Source organism: Chanodichthys erythropterus, chromosome 1, assembly GCF_024489055.1.
Source record: "Chanodichthys erythropterus isolate Z2021 chromosome 1, ASM2448905v1, whole genome shotgun sequence".
In the NCBI taxonomy this organism is placed as follows: domain Eukaryota; kingdom Metazoa; phylum Chordata; class Actinopteri; order Cypriniformes; family Xenocyprididae; genus Chanodichthys; species Chanodichthys erythropterus.
Genome location: NC_090221.1, coordinates 34,276,388 through 34,296,643, shown reverse-complemented (window position 1 = coordinate 34,296,643; position 20,256 = coordinate 34,276,388). Strand labels below are relative to the sequence as shown.

At 36.1% G+C, this 20,256-nt stretch overlaps 2 protein-coding genes across 5 annotated transcripts in view; both read right to left on the bottom strand.

Annotated features, from left to right (window-relative positions):
- The window catches only part of spock1 (SPARC (osteonectin), cwcv and kazal like domains proteoglycan 1), a 255,168-nt gene that overhangs the window by 4,369 nt on the left and 230,543 nt on the right, over window positions 1-20,256 (bottom strand). The gene's annotated exons all lie outside the window — the stretch shown is intronic.
- On the bottom strand, window positions 12,475-17,945 carry LOC137021811 (uncharacterized). 4 transcript variants are annotated; one of them, XM_067388869.1, is made up of 9 exons: window positions 17,737-17,832; window positions 17,074-17,192; window positions 16,798-16,990; window positions 16,630-16,698; window positions 16,336-16,434; window positions 13,518-13,646; window positions 13,151-13,367; window positions 12,893-13,024; window positions 12,475-12,707 (listed from the first exon to the last, which is right to left on the bottom strand). In XM_067388869.1, the coding sequence occupies exons 3-9, from the start codon at window positions 16,915-16,917 to the stop codon at window positions 12,487-12,489; spliced, it is 987 nt and encodes a 328-aa protein (XP_067244970.1). In that variant the 5' UTR covers window positions 16,918-16,990; window positions 17,074-17,192; window positions 17,737-17,832; the 3' UTR covers window positions 12,475-12,486. The 4 variants fall into 4 exon arrangements, with proteins under 4 accessions (XP_067244970.1, XP_067244919.1, XP_067244961.1 ...); XM_067388818.1 differs by lacking the exon at window positions 17,074-17,192 and having other exon boundaries at window positions 17,737-17,945; XM_067388860.1 differs by having other exon boundaries at window positions 17,074-17,851.

Here is a 20,256-nt window from a genome sequence, read left to right as displayed (position 1 = left end):
TGTCGTAATGAGAATGTGAGTTTTTACCATAATGGAGACTTGTTTCAGAGAACCTCTCTAAATGAACTGCATGAATAAAATGATGTCGCTTCCTCGTTATTATTTGCCACACTATAATATAGCCATGTGACTCCTTCATATGCCTGTGAAATAACTGCCGTTTAAATGGTTTATCATGGTAGAACTACACTCTTGTTTAGTCTTGTTTTTCATTAAAAATATCTAAACATTCTTAAATCAAGATACATTTAGTTTTGTATTCTGGAAAAAAGCATCAAAATTAATTGAGTTTGTGCTTAAAACAAGAAAAAACAGGAGTGGGCTCAGAAAAATTAACAATTCAAAAGGAAAAGTTTTTGTGTTTTTTTTTTTAGCAAACAAGACAATCTATTAAGTAATTTTTCTTCTCAAGTAAATGTATCTTTATTTAAGAATGTTTCTATTAGGGATGTACAGCGGAGCCACTATCTGTATCTGTGTTTGTATTTGTAACAATCTCAAAATTATTCCTATCTGTATCTGTATTCAGATAAAACTGGAAGTGGTTGGCCCTTTAACCAAAAGTTCATACAATTACTTGAGAAGACCGTTTTATCTATGGTATTACAGGCTATGTATCTGTTTTCTTCATGGATATCACTAAAATATTGTATAACTGAAAAGAAAAAAAAATGATTATAACATTTATCTCAATATCTTCTAACTGTCTGAGCCCAGTTCGAAAGTACGGAAAATGCAACAGGAATTAACAGGCAACAGGGCTGCTTGATTTGCGTTCAGTTCAGTTCATTCATAGAATTTACACTCATTGTATAGTTATTTTAGAGGTTTGTGTATAATATCATGCTTCCCCTGCATTCTCACCGGTTCCTATGCAGTTTGTAAATTTATGAAATTTGATTCATGCAATGTCCAGGGGTCAAATTTATAAAGCGTGCCGTTTTCCTCAATTTATATCCTTCATATACAGTGGTAATTGTTTGAAGATCCTTCACACGACATCAACACCTCCGTGCAGCTGCGGTTATACAGTAAGCTATTATCATTGGATCTCTTCAAACTGGACAATGGATCATTCGACTACCAAATCATTCTTTTCTTAAGTGTCTGCCATATTATCGAAGTTAAGTGCATCACTGATTGTTGTTAATGTGTATATCAAAATGAAAACATGAGTTTCCATGCAAGTTTAAATCATTCTTTCATTTATTTAAACTGATATTTTTAACATGCACTGTATTTATGATTATGATTCATAATGAGGATTTAAAGTGATTTTCCTTCATCTGCCGTCAGTCCCGCAGCTCACCATCGGTGTCGCCAATTTCCTTTGTATTCAGAATGTGCGTACGCACGGCTCAAAGTTTGCTTAAAGGTGCGCACATTCTCCCATCAAGTTTGTTTTTATAGATCACAACCTTTGCGTGGGAACTGGCGTACTCACGTTTCCAGACCCGTTTTGTGCGTACGCCAGTTCCCACGCAAAGGTTTGAAGAGATCCAATGATAATAGCTTACTGTATAACCGCAGCTGCACGGAGGTGTTGATGTCGTGTGAAGGATCTTCAAACAATTACCACTGTATATGAAGGATATAATTTGAAGAAAACGGCAAGATTTGCACGCTTCCTTTTTTAAAATACTTTGTCAGTGATGCGCCGAGAAAGACTATGCAATAAATTAGCAGGCCGATCTGTTTCCACTAAAAATAGACTATAAACATCCTAAAATATATAATCACCTTATCAGTAAACTGCATAAATTTGATTTGAATTGTTTAAAACTATTAAAATACTATTTGGTCAGTGGAAATGAATGAAACAACTCTATTCTCAAACCTTTATCTGAAGCATTTGATACAATTTTGTTTAGAGGATATTGGATGATTTTTATCAATGTAGTATATTGCACAAATGGCATTTTTAGTCCTTTGACGGTGTTAACCATGGTGTCACGTGGATGGGAACATGCATGGAAATGATATGCAGATGAGGTTATGCATAGTAAAACTAGCCGTCATAAGCTCCATATATGGTGATTTCGGGGAGGAGACGGGGTGGAGATGCACGTACGCACAATCTTCCGCTGACTGGGATTTATAAAGGGATTTGTGCGCAGGTTGTGGCGTACGCATGGTTTTATAAATCTGAATATTTTTGTGCGTACGCAGAATCTAGCTTTTGCGCATACGTACACTTTTAGGATGAAATCTACGCAAAGTTTTATAAATGAGGCCCCAGGTCTGGAAAAGTGAGGGAAAAGAAAACAGCATGGAAAAATATTTGTTTCAAGACTATTTTCCCCTATTCAGTTTTCTAAATATAAAATTAGATAATAATTAAAATAATAATAATAATAATAAATGATCGTACAAGCAGAGTGATTTCATGGCAAACGTTTAGTAATTTAGTGACTGTCATTCACGACTGAATGAATTGAAGGTGCTGAATGAATTCAAACCTTCTCTTTACCATAAGAGACTCTCTTTTGAACTTCACTAAACAAATGTGCCTCTCGAACCAGCAACAGTTAAAGGAGCAAACATAGACCTAGTAGAAAATATATATTGATTATCTTGACAGAGAGCAGGTTTGTTTCTCAGAAACGGAGCGCGGCTATTTGATTTGCGATCTAATTCCATTCATTCGTGTATCATATCGTGCAAGGTTTACATCAATTACATGTACATATTAAACAGTAGAACATGTGTATGATGTATTTTAGTCGCCATTACTCCTGTCAAGCTCTGATTTTGGATAGACGCACGGAGAGGCAACAGCAATGTGGTTATTTGATTTGCGCTCAATTCATTCATAAAGTTCACACGCATTCGCTTCACACACTCATTATTGCGTATGCATAGTGATTTTAGAGTATCGCACTATGATGCCTTAGCTCACCAGTTTTAGTCTCAGCTGAATATTATTCGGCAGAATTATTCGTTATCCGTTATTCGTTTTGAAACCATTATCCGTGCCTTTTCGAATAAGGTATTCGGCTTCGGGCACACCCCTACAGTTTCTATATTTCTATTGGAAAAAGAGACAAAAAATCTCCAGTGTATTCAGAAATGAACTATTGAGAAACTGGAAGAATAACGCTAACATGACTACGCAGGAAGTAGGCACTACCTCACAGACCAATCAAACTTCTTACTTCTATTTTCAACTGCACTGGTGCAAAATCTGACTTTGTGAGATATTTCAGAACCGCAAACCCCTTTTAACAGTATACATATGGCTAGAAATAAAAGATGTGTTGTAAGCCAGAAACATCACAAGATGCAAGGAGTTTTTTTTTTTAAATATATAAAAATGCACAAAAATAAATCCATGTAAATGCAATTATTTAACAGGGCATCTTTCAGCTGAAGCAACAGCTCTATTGACTGCAATGCAAGCAATTTCGATGCAGTCTTGTTATTTGATCTATATTCAATCTTACAGCACTATAACTCTCTCTCTCTCTCTCTCACACACACACACACACACACACACACACACACACACACACACACACACACACAGCTTCTCCCCTATATAATCCTGCTTGTGTCTCTATCTGAAAGTGTTGGATTATTTTGGTAGTTGTGTGAATCACACTTCTGAGCAGGAAGCAGATAACACAGCAGTGTAATTCCTCTATTCTATTGGAGGAAGGCAGATATATCTGTGCTATGATACATCACATCTGCGTGTGTATGTTTGTGTTCTGTATCGCAATCATAACTCTGGTTTACACTATTCATAAAGCAGCAGAAACACACACTGCCAGTAGGGAGGATTATGGAGATTACCTTCAGCATGTGTCTGTCTGTGTGTCCAGAAAATATGGTGGACTGGGAAAGACATTAATAAAGTGTATTTTTAATAAGAAATGACTGAAGATTAGCCAGTTGACAGACTCTTTGAAACTGGCGAAACAGCCGCTGCAGTAAATCTATGAAACCTCTAAGAAGAAAATCAAAAAGTGTGGCATAAATGTAGGCCAAAACTAACAACTATTTCGATAATCGTTAAATCTGTAGCTTATTTCTTTGAACAATTTGCTGTAGTATATCTCACCACTTTCCCAAAGACCTTCAAGTAAACTGAAGTATATAATGCATTTGCTAAACTTTAAGTTTAAATGTTTGCTTTCTGTTTATAATATAAAAGTCACAATATAAAGTGAATAAAAATACAGTTTTTTTTTCAGTTGCTAACAAGCATTGTTCGATACCGAAACCACATTTTAAAACTCTTCACACAGTCAGCGAAACAGAAGTCAATGCAGACCAAACTGTGAACCATTTTTCATTGCTTTCAGACAAAATGCATTCAGTGACCACACTTTTCAAAATTCAGGAACTTTTTTCTTATTCGTACTCCACAACATGCAAAATACTATGTATTTTCAGCACATTTTTCTAATGCTAACACACTGCATTCAAAATGATTAAAAACACATTCAAAACAGAATGATGGCAAATTCCAAGCATTTGTGCAGTAATTATTTTAAGATATTCTCAATTGTATAGCCAAAAATGTAAAAAAAAAAATAATCATTACAAGCTAATTGCAATTTTAGCTGAAATTCCACCCAGGTGTTCTGCCCCACTACATCACTGTACATTGTACATGTGTACATCACTGTAATTTACTATAATGAACAACTACACATGTTGTTACAGTAATGTGTAGAATGTACTTTATTTATTCTTTTTTTATTATCATTGCAGCCCTGGATTTTTTTCCCTATATATTTATAATTTTATAATTTTCAAGTTCTATATTCATATAAAAAAATGAATTTTTGATTACAGTTTTTTTACAGACGCTAGGACACATTTCTTAATAATGTCAATTTTGCAAAACTCTTCACACAGTGAGCACAACAGAAGTCTATGTGGGCTAAACTGAGGATCAATTATCATTGCTTTGGCACAAAATGCATTCAATGACTACATCTCTCAGATTTCATGAATTCTTTTCTCACTCAGACACAACAACTGCCAAAACTCTTTGTACGTACAGGCCAATTTGCACATGCTTACATACTGTTTTTAAAACTGTTAAACTTATGTTCAAAACAATAACATAATACAAACTGAATAAGACAGAAATTTGCTACATTTCTACAGTAATATAGTTATGAAATATATTCTGAAACTAAAAAATCAAATACTATCAAAACAATTTGATGAAACTGAACCCCTACACAAGCATTAGTCTTTTAGTTGCATTACCATCCATTCAAAAGGGGAAACTTAGGAATAATTTTGTTCTGTAATGTAAACGTGGACCATGTAACATGTACTGCGTTGAATTATAAGCAGTAGAGAGTGTCATTCTTGTTTTATAAAGAAATTTTAAAAAAGAAAACTTTGTATAATGCTAACTGATGTTAGTGTTTTTAGGTCGATGTTTTATGAGTGACGAAGTGTATTTGCTTGGTGAAAACCTTTGCTAGTGTTCTGGAAGAATGAGTTGATTTGAGACATGAATGAAGAGTTTTGGTAGATTTAGTGCATTTTGAATGTGAAATGAACTGCTGTGCCAAGATGAAAGTTGGTTAGGAGAACTGTGTGAAGAGTTCTGAAAAAGTGACCTAAGTATTGAGAAATGTGTCCTAGCGATTGTAAAAAAAACTGTAATTTCTGATTCATTTGTGTTACAAATGCTTTCAATAAAGTGAAATTGTGTTACAGTATTCTATATGAAGAACTGATTTATTTGGAAAATCATTGAAACTTTAAAAAAGAAAAGTTCATCAATTATGTAATGCTTCCTGTTGTTAGTGTTTCAGGTCAGTGTGTTGTGAATGAAATGTGTGTTTTCTGAATGAGAATTGTTGCCAGTGTTATGTTGGTCTGAGTGAGTTTTGTAGGTGAGATAAACTGTTTGGCCAACATTTATGCTGGTAATGCAGACTGTGTGAAGAGTTTTGAAAATGTGGTTTCGGTATTAAACAATGCTTGTTAGCAACTGAAAAAAACAGTAAATAAGGCTACAGCATCCACACGACTCCACAATATAAAATATAAATATAAGGATAAAATAAAATAAAATAAACAAATAAATAAATAAAATTAAATAATATAATATAATATAATATAATATAATATAATATAATATAATATAATATAATATAATATAATATAATATAATATAATATAATATAATGTAATATAAAATAATAGGTTCCAGCATTCCCATGACCCTACATAGAACAAGCAGTTTGTAAAATAAAATAAAACAAACAAAATAAATAAATAAATAGAAAATAATAAAACCCCCACAACCCTACAAAGGACAAGCGGTATAAAAAAAATAAATAAATAAAATAAAATAAAATAAAATAAAATAAAATAAAATAAAATAAAATAAAATAAAATAAAATAAAATAAAATAAAATAAAATAAAATAAAATAAAATAAAATAAAATAAAATAAAATACAGAATCCCCATGACCCTACACAAGACAAACACTCCTTTAGTCGGACCCCACAAAGACAACATTCAGGAACCTATCCCTATACCTACCCATCACAGGAATATATACAGGAAGAAAAAAAAAATAAAATAAAAAAAATATATATATATATATATATATAAGAATGTTATATGGTTCTATAAGAATGTTAAAACATTTTAAAAACGCATCTTAAGTTTCTTAAGGACAGGTTCCTGCGAAGGGTAGGTTTAGGTATAGTGTAGGGAAGGACGAGAGTAAATTGAGTCAACATTTAGTCTCATATAAAAGACTATATTCTTGTGGGGTCCAATTAAAGGACTATGTATTATGTACTATGTACTCATCCATGTAGTGTATGAATTTTATAAGCTTGTTTTGTCATTAAACAGTCTGATCCACAGGAAGTGTCCTAATAAACCATGTATACAAGAACACACAAACATACACACACAGCCAATATTAATGTGCAATCACACTGCTGCACTTACAAAAATGACCTCAGTGAAAGCATCTTCAAATATTACCATATCAGCTACTTGCACAGAACAAGAGAATGTTCAACTTCAGTATAAATGAGAAAGTCTGCAGGAGACAAACTGAAGTGTGTGTGTTGGTTAAAGTGCAATAATTCAGCTGAATTGTATTGTTATAGTTCTGTGACAGAAACATGTCACTTCTATTTCCACTAACATCAGCGCAAACCTGCAAACTCAAAATTGGCAAGTGTCAGGAGGGAAATGGCTTTTCAGAATAATCCACCTGACTGATAGAAACTGATAACGCACACACATACATATGCTCAGAGGGTGTCCTTGTTCCTCAGATAAATACCCAGATCTGAGAGCAGAAAAGAAGACAGATCTAGAAATAGAAATGTTTGTATGTGTGTGCGAGGAAGAGAGAGGAAACACAAGTATGCAAACATGCAATTCATCTTGTATGGTCAGATTGTCTTTCAGATCAACTGTTGTCATGCCGGAGCAGCAGTTTAATGATAACAAACTAAATTTACCATTTAAGTTAGTTAACAACAGAATAACATCTAGTTAAAGGTCAAATATTTAACTCTATCAGCATCTTTCTGAGGTTTAATTAGCACCACAGTAACTCAATGCAGGTTTAACGTGTTTGTGGCAGCCACAGGGGACATAATTACAGCAGAAATACCAGAAATATCCCAGCCAATATGAGGGTCTTTGAATTATTACCCTGGACAATAGGGAGCCTTTGTGACAAAAATGGTTGAGAACCACTGAACTAGAGTCTAAATAGGACAAGAAACACGTGTGTCAACCATTCAACCAGGAGCATCTCTTCGATCCACACATGTGGTTGAGGTGATGTTAAATAGTCATATCTTAGCTCATGAATATTAATCTAAACTGCTGCTGTTAAACAGCATGTTCTCTCCATTATAATGTTGGGTTACCGCTCAAGATCACTGGACTGATGAGAGAAAGTCATGGGCGTAGGTTTGGTCTCAGCTTTGGTGGGGACACCCCCCCCACCACCCTGACTGTTGGCAATACAGAATATCACAATACAGAAGTGAATCTACTTCATCTCATTATATTGTATTATGAGTCAGGATTCCTGACCCCGATATACCATCCATACTGTCCCTAAAGAGCTAGTATAACATCTCAAAAATTACTCTCAAAAAGTAAAAATAAAAACCTGAGACTGTGTAATGCTGCACAACCAAACATTTTATTAACAGAAATTATTATGTACATTAGTATTTATACTAACAAAAAATACTCTGCCACAAGGAAACAAATCTAAATAAATAAATATAATAACCTTTTTATAATAACCTTTTCAGATCCACCGTTTGTGTTGACTGCAAGATTCTAAGTTAAGGTACAGGCTAACTGACATTCAGTTACTTGCCAACGTAGCATTCTATCATCCTGGGTAACACATACTATCACCAGTTAATACTACTTTCCACAGTAGAATCTGCATTTGAAAGCCTGGTCAGTCACTTCTGCTAGTTTATTTGTGTGGCTAGCTAGTTATTTTGCCTACTTACACTCTGACTCTGCTTTATGAAAAAGCTTCTTATGTCCCCTTTCTTCTTCTTGGGTGGCATCTACAAAGTACAAAAAGGGGCAAAAAAACGGAATATTAAAATGTTTTTACTCTGGCCTTTGTATGTGGCAGAGAGACAGCCCTGGTAACTTATCGTCGGCGTCGTCAACATGCGCACACACACACACACACACACACACACACACACACACACACACACACACACACACACACACACATACCTACTTAACTACAATGTGAGGACGTATGACTGGATACCCTACCTTTAGGGACTACCCTTTCTGAAGGGTCTAGAGACTAAAGAAAGACATCACTGCGCTTCTGGAGAAGCCCTTATTACAGATATCACTTGATTTTATCAATAAAACACTTCCTTAAAGACCTGACACTTTACCTTCACATTGGGGACAGTATTTTATATGTCCAATTTGGGGACATACACAAACTCTGATCTAGTCATCCTTTGAGGACTGTGGAGATACACAGACTCTGGTTAAGGTACACTTTCAGGACTTTGTTGTAACTTGTAATTTTGTAAGTTATTTATCCTAAGAAGACACAGAAGTGTAATATTACAATTCAAAGTTTCAATACTGGGTACTGGAATCAAGCTAGAGCAGAGAAACTAGTGTGAGAGACTAAACTGGGCTTTTTAACTTCTTCAAGAGCACTGAAAATGGGTAGCATACATTTTCATTTGATTTGCAGCTTGAGATCGAGTGCCTTTGGATTGCTCAGTTGGGAAATGACAATTAACATTCAGAAATATTATTGATTCGACTGTATTGACTATCAGAGAACAAAAGATGAACTGAATTAAGCTGAATAATGACATTATTGTCTTCTGCAGAACTGTTTTACAACTCAAATATAAGTCATGTCAATTGTTACAATTTGCAACAGTTATTTTAAGGTGTTTTGAAGTTAACTGTATAGTATAACACACTTTAGAAATAAAGTTGTCTTGACTTCAAGGCAGAGAACACTTCCCTGACCACTGCCTGCATCCCTCTAGTTTATTTAGTATTGACTGCAAATAATCATTACCCCAAAAACATCTTAAGATGTTTTCCTCACCAGAGTCATCTCTGGCTACTCACTGGGGCCTTAAGACATTAGGCATGTTTTCTGCAAAATGTAATAATAGTCAAAAAACTATATGAATAAAAATAGTGATACACTCCGATAAAATGACTCTTTGGGGACTCTAGTCATACACACACTCCGATAAAATGACTCTTTGAGGACTCTAGTCATACACACACTCCGATAAAATGACTCTTTGAGGACTCTAGTCATACACACACTACGATAAAATGACTCTTTGGGGACTCTAGTCATACACACACTCCGATAAAATGACTCTTTGGGGACTCTAGTGATACACACAATCCGATAAAATGACTCTTTGGGGACTCTAGTGATACACACACTCCGATAAAATGACTCTTTGGGGACTCTAGTGATACACACAATCCGATAAAATGACTCTTTGGGGACTCTAGTGATACACACAATCCCATAAAATGACTCTTTGGGGACTCTAGTGATACACACAATCCGATAAAATGACTCTTTGGGGACTCTAGTGATACACACAATCCCATAAAATGACTCTTTGGGGACTCTAGTGATACACACACTACGATAAAATGACTCTTTGGGGACTCTAGTCATACACACACTCCGATAAAATGACTCTTTGGGGACTCTAGTGATACACACACTCCGATAAAATGACTCTTTGGGGACTCTAGTCATACACACACTACGATAAAATGACTCTTTGGGGACTCTAGTGATACACACACTCCGATAAAATGACTCTTTGGGGACTCTAGTGATACACACAATCCGATAAAATGACTCTTTGGGGACTCTAGTGAGACACACAATCCGATAAAATGACTCTTTGGGGACTCTAGTGATACACACACTCCGATAAAATGACTCTTTGGGGACTCTAGTCATACACACACTCCGATAAAATGACTCTTTGGGGACTCTAGTGATACACACACTCCGATAAAATGACTCTTTGGGGACTCTAGTGAGACAAACTGATTAAATGAGTCTTTAATATTAACAATATCAACACATTGTGGAGAATAACAGAAATTCAAAAAGATTAGAAAAAAAAACAATTTACAAAGGACAACGATGCAAATGCAAAACTGGCACTAACTTGGAGGCTTCCGTACTTCCTCCATTCATCAGTCTTTAAATTCTCTCTAACTTCCTCCTTTACCTTCACCCTCCTCCTTCCCTTTACATTCACTCGCTCTTTTCATCCCCTTTACATTCGCTCCTCCCTCTTTTCATCCCCTTTACATTCGCTCCTCCCTCTTTTCCACAACCTTTACATTCACTCCCTCTTTTCATCCCCTTTACATTCGCTCCTCCCTCTTTTCACAACCTTTACATTCGCTCCTCCCTCTTTTCATCCCCTTTACATTCGCTCCTCCCTCTTTTCACAACCTTTACATTCGCTCCTCCCTCTTTTCATCCCCTTTACATTCGCTCCTCCCTCTTTTCATCCCCTTTACATTCGCTCCTCCCTCTTTTCATCCCCTTTACATTCGCTCCTCCCTCTTTTCACAACCTTTACATTCGCTCCTCCCTCTTTTCACAACCTTTACATTCGCTCCTCCCTCTTTTCATCCCCTTTACATTCGCTCCTCCCTCTTTTCACAACCTTTACATTCGCTCCTCCCTCTTTTCACAACCTTTACATTCGCTCCTCCCTCTTTTCATCCCCTTTACATTCGCTCCTCCCTCTTTTCATCCCCTTTACATTCGCTCCTCCCTCTTTTCACAACCTTTACATTCGCTCCTCCCTCTTTTCATCCCCTTTACATTCGCTCCTCCCTCTTTTCATCCCCTTTACATTCGCTCCTCCCTCTTTTCATCCCCTTTACATTCGCTCCTCCCTCTTTTCACAACCTTTACATTCGCTCCTCCCTCTTTTCATCCCCTTTACATTCGCTCCTCCCTCTTTTCCACAACCTTTACATTCGCTCCTCCCTCTTTTCACAACCTTTACATTCGCTCCTCCCTCTTTTCACAACCTTTACATTCGCTCCTCCCTCTTTTCACAACCTTTACATTCACTCCTCCCTCTTTTCATCCCCTTTACATTCGCTCCTCCCTCTTTTCACCTTTTCATTCGCTCCTCCCTCTTTTCACCTTTACATTCGCTCCTCCCCCTTATCCCCTTTACCTCAACAATGAAAACGGAACATTGAAAATAGGGCTGGGCGATATATCGTATGCGATTGTCACGTGCATTTCGTCAGTAAAGCCGGTTCCCTGATTACCACTAAATCGCCATCACCTGCTTTCAAATGGAGCGCCATTTAATAGACAGAGCCGTAGATCACTGACAAGCTACGCAATATCGCCTTCATTATCGAAGGCGATTCATCTGCAATAATGAACGCGATATTGCGTAGCTTGTCAGTGATCTACGGCTCTGCCTATTAAATGCCGCTCCATTTGAAAGCAGGTGATGGCGATTTAGTGGTAATCAGGGAACCGGCTTTACTGACGAAATGCGCGTGACAATCGCATACGATATATCGCCCAGCCCTAATTGAAAATGAACTATTCTTTCTTCATTAGCGTTCTTATACTCTGTCTTTCTTGATGTAAAATATATTTATAAGAGCTAATATGGGATTATTTTACTTGGGATAAATGGTACAGATTAAAGAAAAGTATTTTTGATTAGTTTATGCAACATCGCAGTACAGTCTTCTGCTAACAACTTTAATGTACAGCATTTTCAATGAGCTGGTCACTAGTTGAGCCACTCTCTTCACACAAATAATACTTTTAACACTTTCCACATCATATTATATTTTTACAGTATTATTATATTTTTATATATATATATATATATTTTTTTTTTTTTTTTTTTTTTTTTACAGTAAAGAAGTTATAAAAGGCACTGAAGTGTTTTTGTGTTTGTGCCTCCTCACAAACCACCCTTTCTTTTAAGAGTCGTGATCCTGTTCCGCACATAATTTTTCACACCAGTCCATGTTCGCTGCTTCAAAGCTTCTGGCTCTGCGTGAATGCATCTTTCACAGTCTTGCTTACCAGGAAATTTGCATGTCTTGATGAACTCCATCATGTGTCTCTCTACTGCTTTTACCTCATTGTCCTCCCATTTCTTTTTTGGAGCATTTGAAGAACCTATGGAATAATTAAAAATGTAATTCTCATAACAACTAAATCAGTGAGTATGACCAAATCATACATATGTCCTAATGTGTAGATTTTTCTGAATTTTGAAAAGCCTTTGGATGGCTATTGCTGCTTGGAGCTAATTTATGGTTATTTGATGATTATTGTGTGTGTAGTTTAGAGATTTTTCTTACCTTGATCCTCTTGTGAAACAGATTGATCAGATTGAACAGGTGGATCAGTCTCTGCTGGTGCTGTTGTCTGAGATACGTCACTGTAATCCTCCTCATCACTTGACATGGAATCACCTTGAGCCTCAAGTTGCTCTAAACAATTGATAAAAAAATCAACAGTTTATTGATTATACTTAGCATCTGTAACATATGATAATGTACAGTTTTTGCAAATATATACAGCACAGACACACACAGACCATTCAAGTATACTCATACCATTTGGGTCAATTTCAATGTTGTCAAGTTTCTTTCCTTTGAAGTCAGACAGTGTTCCTTTCTCCATGGCCATTAGGACTTTACTCATTTTTGCCAACTGCAGTGTCCCCTCTGGTAACCGGTAATACGGTGACGGTGATGAGGTCATCACAGAGGTGGACACAGCACAGGGTGGTGATGAAGAGGATGCATCAGTTGTGGACGTGACTAAGGATGACTGTAACAGTTTGAAAATATAATTTGAATAAAAACAAGGTCTACAAGCAAAAGAACTAAGGAAACTATTAATTAATATTAAAATAATTAGCTGTTAATGGACTGAGGTGTTGATCACAGAGTATTGTGATGATGTTGACATATTACTCACCAAACAATCTTTTTGTGATAGCTGTTTAGCAATCGTATTGCATTCATTTTCAATTTCTGCCCTGTTAAAACGTTCATAGCAATCTTCATGATGTTTTCTTAATTTTGCCAGTCTTGATTGAAACCGCTTCTGTGGATATATAAAGAAGTATTTAGCATAAAGGGTTAGTTCACCCAAAAATGAAAATATTGTCAATAATTACTCACCCTCATGTCGTTCCACACCCGTAAGACCTTTGTTCATCTTCAGAACACAAATTAAGATATTTTAGATTAAATCCGATGGCTCAGTGAGGCCTCTATTCAAAGCAATAACATTTCCTCTTTCAAGATCCATTAATGTACTAAAAAACATATTTATATCAGTTCATGTGAGTTCAGTAGTTCTACTTTAATATTATAAAGCAACGAGAATACTTTTTGTGCGCCAAACAAACAAAATAACGACTTCGACAATATAGTGATGGGCCGATTTCAAAACACTGCTTCGGAGCTTCACAAATCAAATCAGTGACTCGGCTCTCCTATCAAACGGCTAAACTGTTGAAATCATATGACTTTGGCGCTCCGAGTCACTGATTCAATAGGTTGTTTGCAATCACGTGGTTCTGGTGAAGCGCAAAATTCCGGTGGAGGGCAAGCAGTGAAAATTAGAATGGAAAAGATGGAGAAAAGTCCTTTCTGTGCTGGTTTAGAAAGGTTTAAACAGAAAATCACAACATATGTTGGCGATCCTTGTGTTATGAAGAGGAGAGACTTTTCCACTGAATTGAAAGACTTGATTGCCATCGAGGAGGCAGATATAGAGAATGTGAAGCTGCCGTCACGCCGCGTTCAGTTCTAGTCTGGTTTGTTTATATCGCGCTGCCTTTCTGCTAGTGAAGTCAAGTGCAGTATTTTAATTTTTGATTGTGAAAAATGTCGCCATTGTTGGTCATTTATGCTGAATCGAGAATTGTAATAGGAACTCACAGTATCGTTCGGGGAAAAAAAAAATGGACGGTAATACAATTTTCGCCTTGGTTGAGAAGGTGAGGAAAGACGACTTTTAGCAAATGTAATAATGTCACTAAATAAACCCACTGCCTTTCACTTAAAAAAAAACAAAAAAAACAAACATACTTTTGAGTTTTGTATTTGGTTTTTGTGCAATAATTAATTAACATTATGTTTGCGAGTATGATCACTCGCTTGTGAATGATTGTAACTTGCACACAGCCACTTCAAAACTGTTCACAAGCTTCTATGGGTTTGATTTTGGTCATTTGTTGAAATAAATACAAAAATACAGCGTGTCGGTGTCCGTCCCCTGATCGTGACCCTCCGATTCTCCTTATGGGGAAAGTGAATATTTACAAAAATAACATTAAAACTAGTTACATTTACACGCTTCCAACAAAGAAATGCATCATCTTCTGTCAGCTTGTTAAATATTTATTTTATTTGGACATTTTCTACCATACGACGGCTGAAAGCAGCAGCGCGTGACACTATTCTCGTGGTAACCAGATCAACATTGTAAACAATTCTACAAAACTGAAGGGAAAACACCCAATTATAATTAAATAGGATAAAATATCTTCTCCTCCCTGCAAACGATAGCATGTAGAATGTTAATATTTAACCGAGTCAAAAACAAAAGGTAAATATCCATATTAATTTCAGTATCAGCAGATGCAAAACGCTATAAAAAGGCGACAACTTTTAACGTTAAAAAATGAAAAGTTATAAAAAACGGTATAAGTTATGTAAACGATATAAACACCTTCTGGGTTCTCGATTTTAACGATTTGAGCAACTATAAACAATGCAAAACCTTTTGAGTTTTTGATAGGATTCCTATATAGAAACATCACTCCCTGCCCTCCAGACTCATTCGCGCTGCTGCTGTGACGTCATGTGCAAACAACCCATTCATAAAGCTCCAAAGCAGTGTTTTGAAATCGGCCCATCACTATATTGTTGAAAAGTCGTTATTTTGTTTTTTTGGTGCACAAAAATATTCTCGTCACTTTATAATATTAGGGTTGAATCACTGTACTCACATGAACTGATTTAAATTTGTTTTTAGTACCTTTATGGTTCTTGAGAGAGGAAATGTCATTGCTTTGAATAGAGGCCTCACTGAGCCATCAGATTTAATTAAAAATATCTTAATTTGTGTTCTGAAGATGAATGAAGGTCTTACAGGTGTGGAACGGCATGAGGGTGAGTAATTAATGACATTATTTGAACTAACCTTTTAAACAAACATAAAATGTACATTAACAATATTGAAAATAAAATTGTGACAATAACTAGGTAACTAGCAGAGGTGGGTAGTAAGGCGCTACATTTACATTCCATAACTTTTGGTGCTTGAGCGGTTAATAAACAGAACTGCATGTGTCTAAAGAACACTGTAGCTGGAGCTACTTCTCTCTGTTTATGTCTATGACGAGTCACACAGATACTGTGCTTCTCCGCAGTGGTTCCTTCCAGACCGGGAAGGAACCAATTTAACTTTTACAATTCTGACAGAATATTATTTTGTACCATTTGGAGCGTTTACACAAAGTGTGCTGGATGAAGTGGACACGCACCTACAATCAACTAAAAACAAACCTTCTAATGCATCCCATGGTCTGCCAGCGATAAAGATCTTTTCTAGTTGAACACCTGTGCATCAGCTGTTAGTAGTTGCCTGTGTTGAATAGGGTGTTCAGTATTTTGGGGGCGGAGCAATGAAGGGAGGGGTGTGGTTGTTTGGGTGTCGATTTCAAATATCAACAGTTTTTCCCAGAAATCATCTAATAGTTGCTGCATTATGAGATAGTTACCGTTTTTCTTGATGTTCTTGCTTTGCCTGACTGCTTATGTGGACCACTGCTGTTCACCTCGTCCAATCCAGGTGAAGAAACAGGAGCAGCACAATGAGGCTGGATGCCAGAAAAGGAACCAGTGAATATAAAAATCAGAAATGTTTGTATAGAACAGAAAAACTAGTAATTACTCTAGCTGTCCTACAGTAACTTTATCTATCACTCCTTTCCTTCTGTTAACACCCAGACACACTACTCACAAAAGAGTCAATAATATAGAATAATGATACAGATGTTTTAAAGTGGACTTACCGATCTCTGCGGACCCAAACTGATGGATGGCTTTTTATCAGAGGATTCAGTTGATGCTTGATTCAAAGGCTTGAGAAATATGAGACCACAATCACATGGTAACTAATCAGATAGTAAAAGATTATCCTGAATTACTGATCAATCTTTCTATCATTTTCTTGATAGTACCTTGACTCGCCATGGCCAATCTGAGTATTCGTGATTGAAAGTGATTTCTTCCCCTGGTAGAATGTCTCGCACAGCAAAGAGACACAGGTGAGGTTTCCTGCTCACTTCAAGGGTTCTCATTTTGCAAGTAGGATTTCTGTGTTCGTCATTTACAAGTCTTCCCAAGGAACCGTCTTCTTTAGATGCATCTATGCTATAAAGACATAAAATTATTACTCAATACTTGTAATCTTATATATGCTAGACAAGTAGAGTTATTTTTAAGTGGAAACCCACCGCTCTGCATAAGTTGTATGTCTCGTTTTTAATCTACCCGATTCAGACCATCAGCTGATCATCAGGACACAGCTCTATGAACTCAACCGAGTGTGTCAGGTTAAGGAGACAAACAGAATCTGCAGAGAGGAGGGTCTGAGAACCACGGATCTATCGGACAGTGTATGGCAACATCCTCTCAGCAGACAAATGCATCTAACATTCACCATTTTGTTCTCTTTTGGGAATACGGTTAAAAACGAATATTGATGACTCAAAGAAACTGCACTCAGCACCCTTCAAGTCAGTTCATGGTTGATTTTAAGTATTAAGGGTGTGTTCACACTTGGTATGTTTGTTTAGATTAAAACGAACCCTGGTGCCATTGCTCTTTTATGGCACTTTCTCACTGTGCGGTACGACTCAACTCGGCTCGGTTTGTTCTTCCACTGCAGTTAGTACCGCTTCAAAGTGATTGGGATTATAGTCTGATCATTACAGTTGTGCTGCCACCTCGTCTACTGACCACGATAGAGGCATTTCTTTTTTCAAGTTGCATGTGATGGTCATTTAAAGCAAGTCAATTAAAAAACACGAGACAGCAAACCCGCTAGAATTAAATCTTGCAGGTTTGCGATACAATATAGTGCCTCTACTACATCAATCCAACAGGTCTGTACTCACCACCAATTTCTGCCACACCACTGAAACTCAAACAGGAACGCGTTCTCGGCCTCAGTGTAGTGTTCAGCTCGGTCAAGACTCTCTTCTGAACTCAGAAGTTCACCTCTGTATTCAAGAGCAAAATCACCTCTGAAAAAAGCTCTAGTGGTGAAAACTCCACGCCCTGAAGAGGAGAAATGCATTAGATTCAGCAGTTTATTAAAAGTCAACTATCATTTTGATCATTACTTAAAGTTCTCTGCCATATGATGTACATTATATGTAAAAGGGAAATTACTGAATGAAAATAGTCAATAGCCAGGCAAATTTCTAAGTATGCTGTGCTTTTTATACATTACATTATACTTTAAAGTCTTAAAATTATATAGTTACAATTTTTATACTCTTTCATACATAAGCAATATTATCTTGTCTTTATATAGTTTAGAATAGAGTGCTGCAGCGATGACGTATTTTTGCAGGTGATCCGGTAGTTCACACACCCCTGGTTCCCTCAACTAAAACCCTATATGTTGTTTTAACTGGCTTTTGTATTGCTGCAGAAACTAAGCTTAAGTTTGCCTATTAATACACCACAGTTGCAAAACTTCATCGTCCTCATGATTAAGCTTCAAGAAATCATCTAGAACATGTTTTTGTTATATTATTTTTAAAAGAAAATTCTGTGTTTAACATGCATCGCTTCTGGATAGTTTGTCTTTGTGGTGTATGGATGTTTATGGATGGTTTTTGGCTTTAGATAAAGAGTTTTTTTGTTGTTGATAAATGTGCCTCCAGGAACTGTAAAACTTTAAAAATCCATCTCCCTGTGTAATAAGTATAATGTTTTGCATTCTTATAATGTATGTTTGAATGGTTGTGTACAGTGTACATCCCTAAATCTACCTCTAAACACAACGAGGCTGTGAAAGTGACTAGTGAGTAGATGACTTTATCTGTTCAGGTGACGATTTTTAATGTCCCAGACAAACCTCTGTCTCCCATTTAGACACTTGTTAGCAACTGCCTTTAAAGTAAAAGCTTTTTTTTTTTTTTTTTAAATCACAAGAGGGTATTACTGATGTATATTGTGTCTTAGAAAAAAAAAAGTGAAAAAGCAGCCCTTACTTCAGGAATTTAACCAAAACCCAATAATAAAAAAAAAAATTAAAAAAAACATTGATCATGTACATGATCATGCACAACGATATACTGATAGCTGCAAAAAAAATAATCACCTTATTGAAGGTCTAACGGGTATGGAACGGCATGAGGGTGAGTAATAAATGACATTATTTGAACTAACCCTATTATAAAAATGATCCATTGTCCTGGTTTACATACAAACCAATAACCACCTAAAAGTTCAGTTCACCCAAAAATGAAATTCTGTCATTAATTACTCTCCCTCATGTCGTTTCACACCCGTAAGACCTTCATTCATCTTCAGAACACAAATTAAGATATTTTTGATCAAATTCAATGGCTCAGTGAGGCCTGCATTGAGAGCAAAATCATTTCCTTTTTCAGTGTTCAGAAAGCTACTAAAGACATATTTAAAACAGATCATGTGACTACAGCAGTTCAATACTTTTTGTGTGCCCAAAATCACCCATCACTAGATATTATTGAATAAAGTGGTTATTTTGTTTTTCTGTGCACAAAAAAATATTCTCATCACTTCATAACATTAAGGTTGAACCACTGTAGTCACATGACTGTTTTAAATATGTCTTTAGTAGCTTTAGAGGTCTAACCGAGCCATCAGATTTTATCAAAAATATCTTAATTTGTGTTCTGAAGATGAATGAAGGTCTTACAGGTGTGGAACAACATGAGGGTGAGTAATTAATGACAGAAACTTCAATTTTGAGTGAACTAACCCTTTAAACTACAAGACTTTATTTGTAAAGCAGGTTATTCTGCATTAATGACATCAAGACCAAACCATTCGTGTATCTGGTTAGTCATAAATACTTGCCTTTATATTTGCTGATGAACTGCTCTTGAAGCCCAGACTTATCAGCTCTACGGGTCATGTGATCCTCTGCATCCTGCAGAGGTGTTTTACGCCTTTTGCTTTTCAGCATTATTTCTGGAAAAAAAGAAATAAAAAGAAATATAAGGTGAATGGATTAAATAAGCATTTTAAAAATCTTTTTGATCTTACTGGAATTGTTCACCCAAAAATGTACATAATTATTGTACTAATCCTGTACTAAAATTGTACAAACCTGTGTTGTGTTTTTCTGTGGAACACTAAAGTTTATTTTTAAATGTAATACAGAGCTCTATGCAATGACAGCACATGTGACCAGTCTGAAACAGGCATTTAGATAAAAACAGCAATATCATTGATGCCAAAAACCATTGTGACCAGATGATTGATGTCAATCCATATTCATATTAATTTAAAAGCTACAGATTTTCAGTCAGTAACCTGATAGATTCATATGGACTATTTTGTCTGCTTTGGAGCTTGACACCCAGAATAAAAAATACAATAAAGTGTCTATGTACTGTCATTGTGCAAAAAAGCTC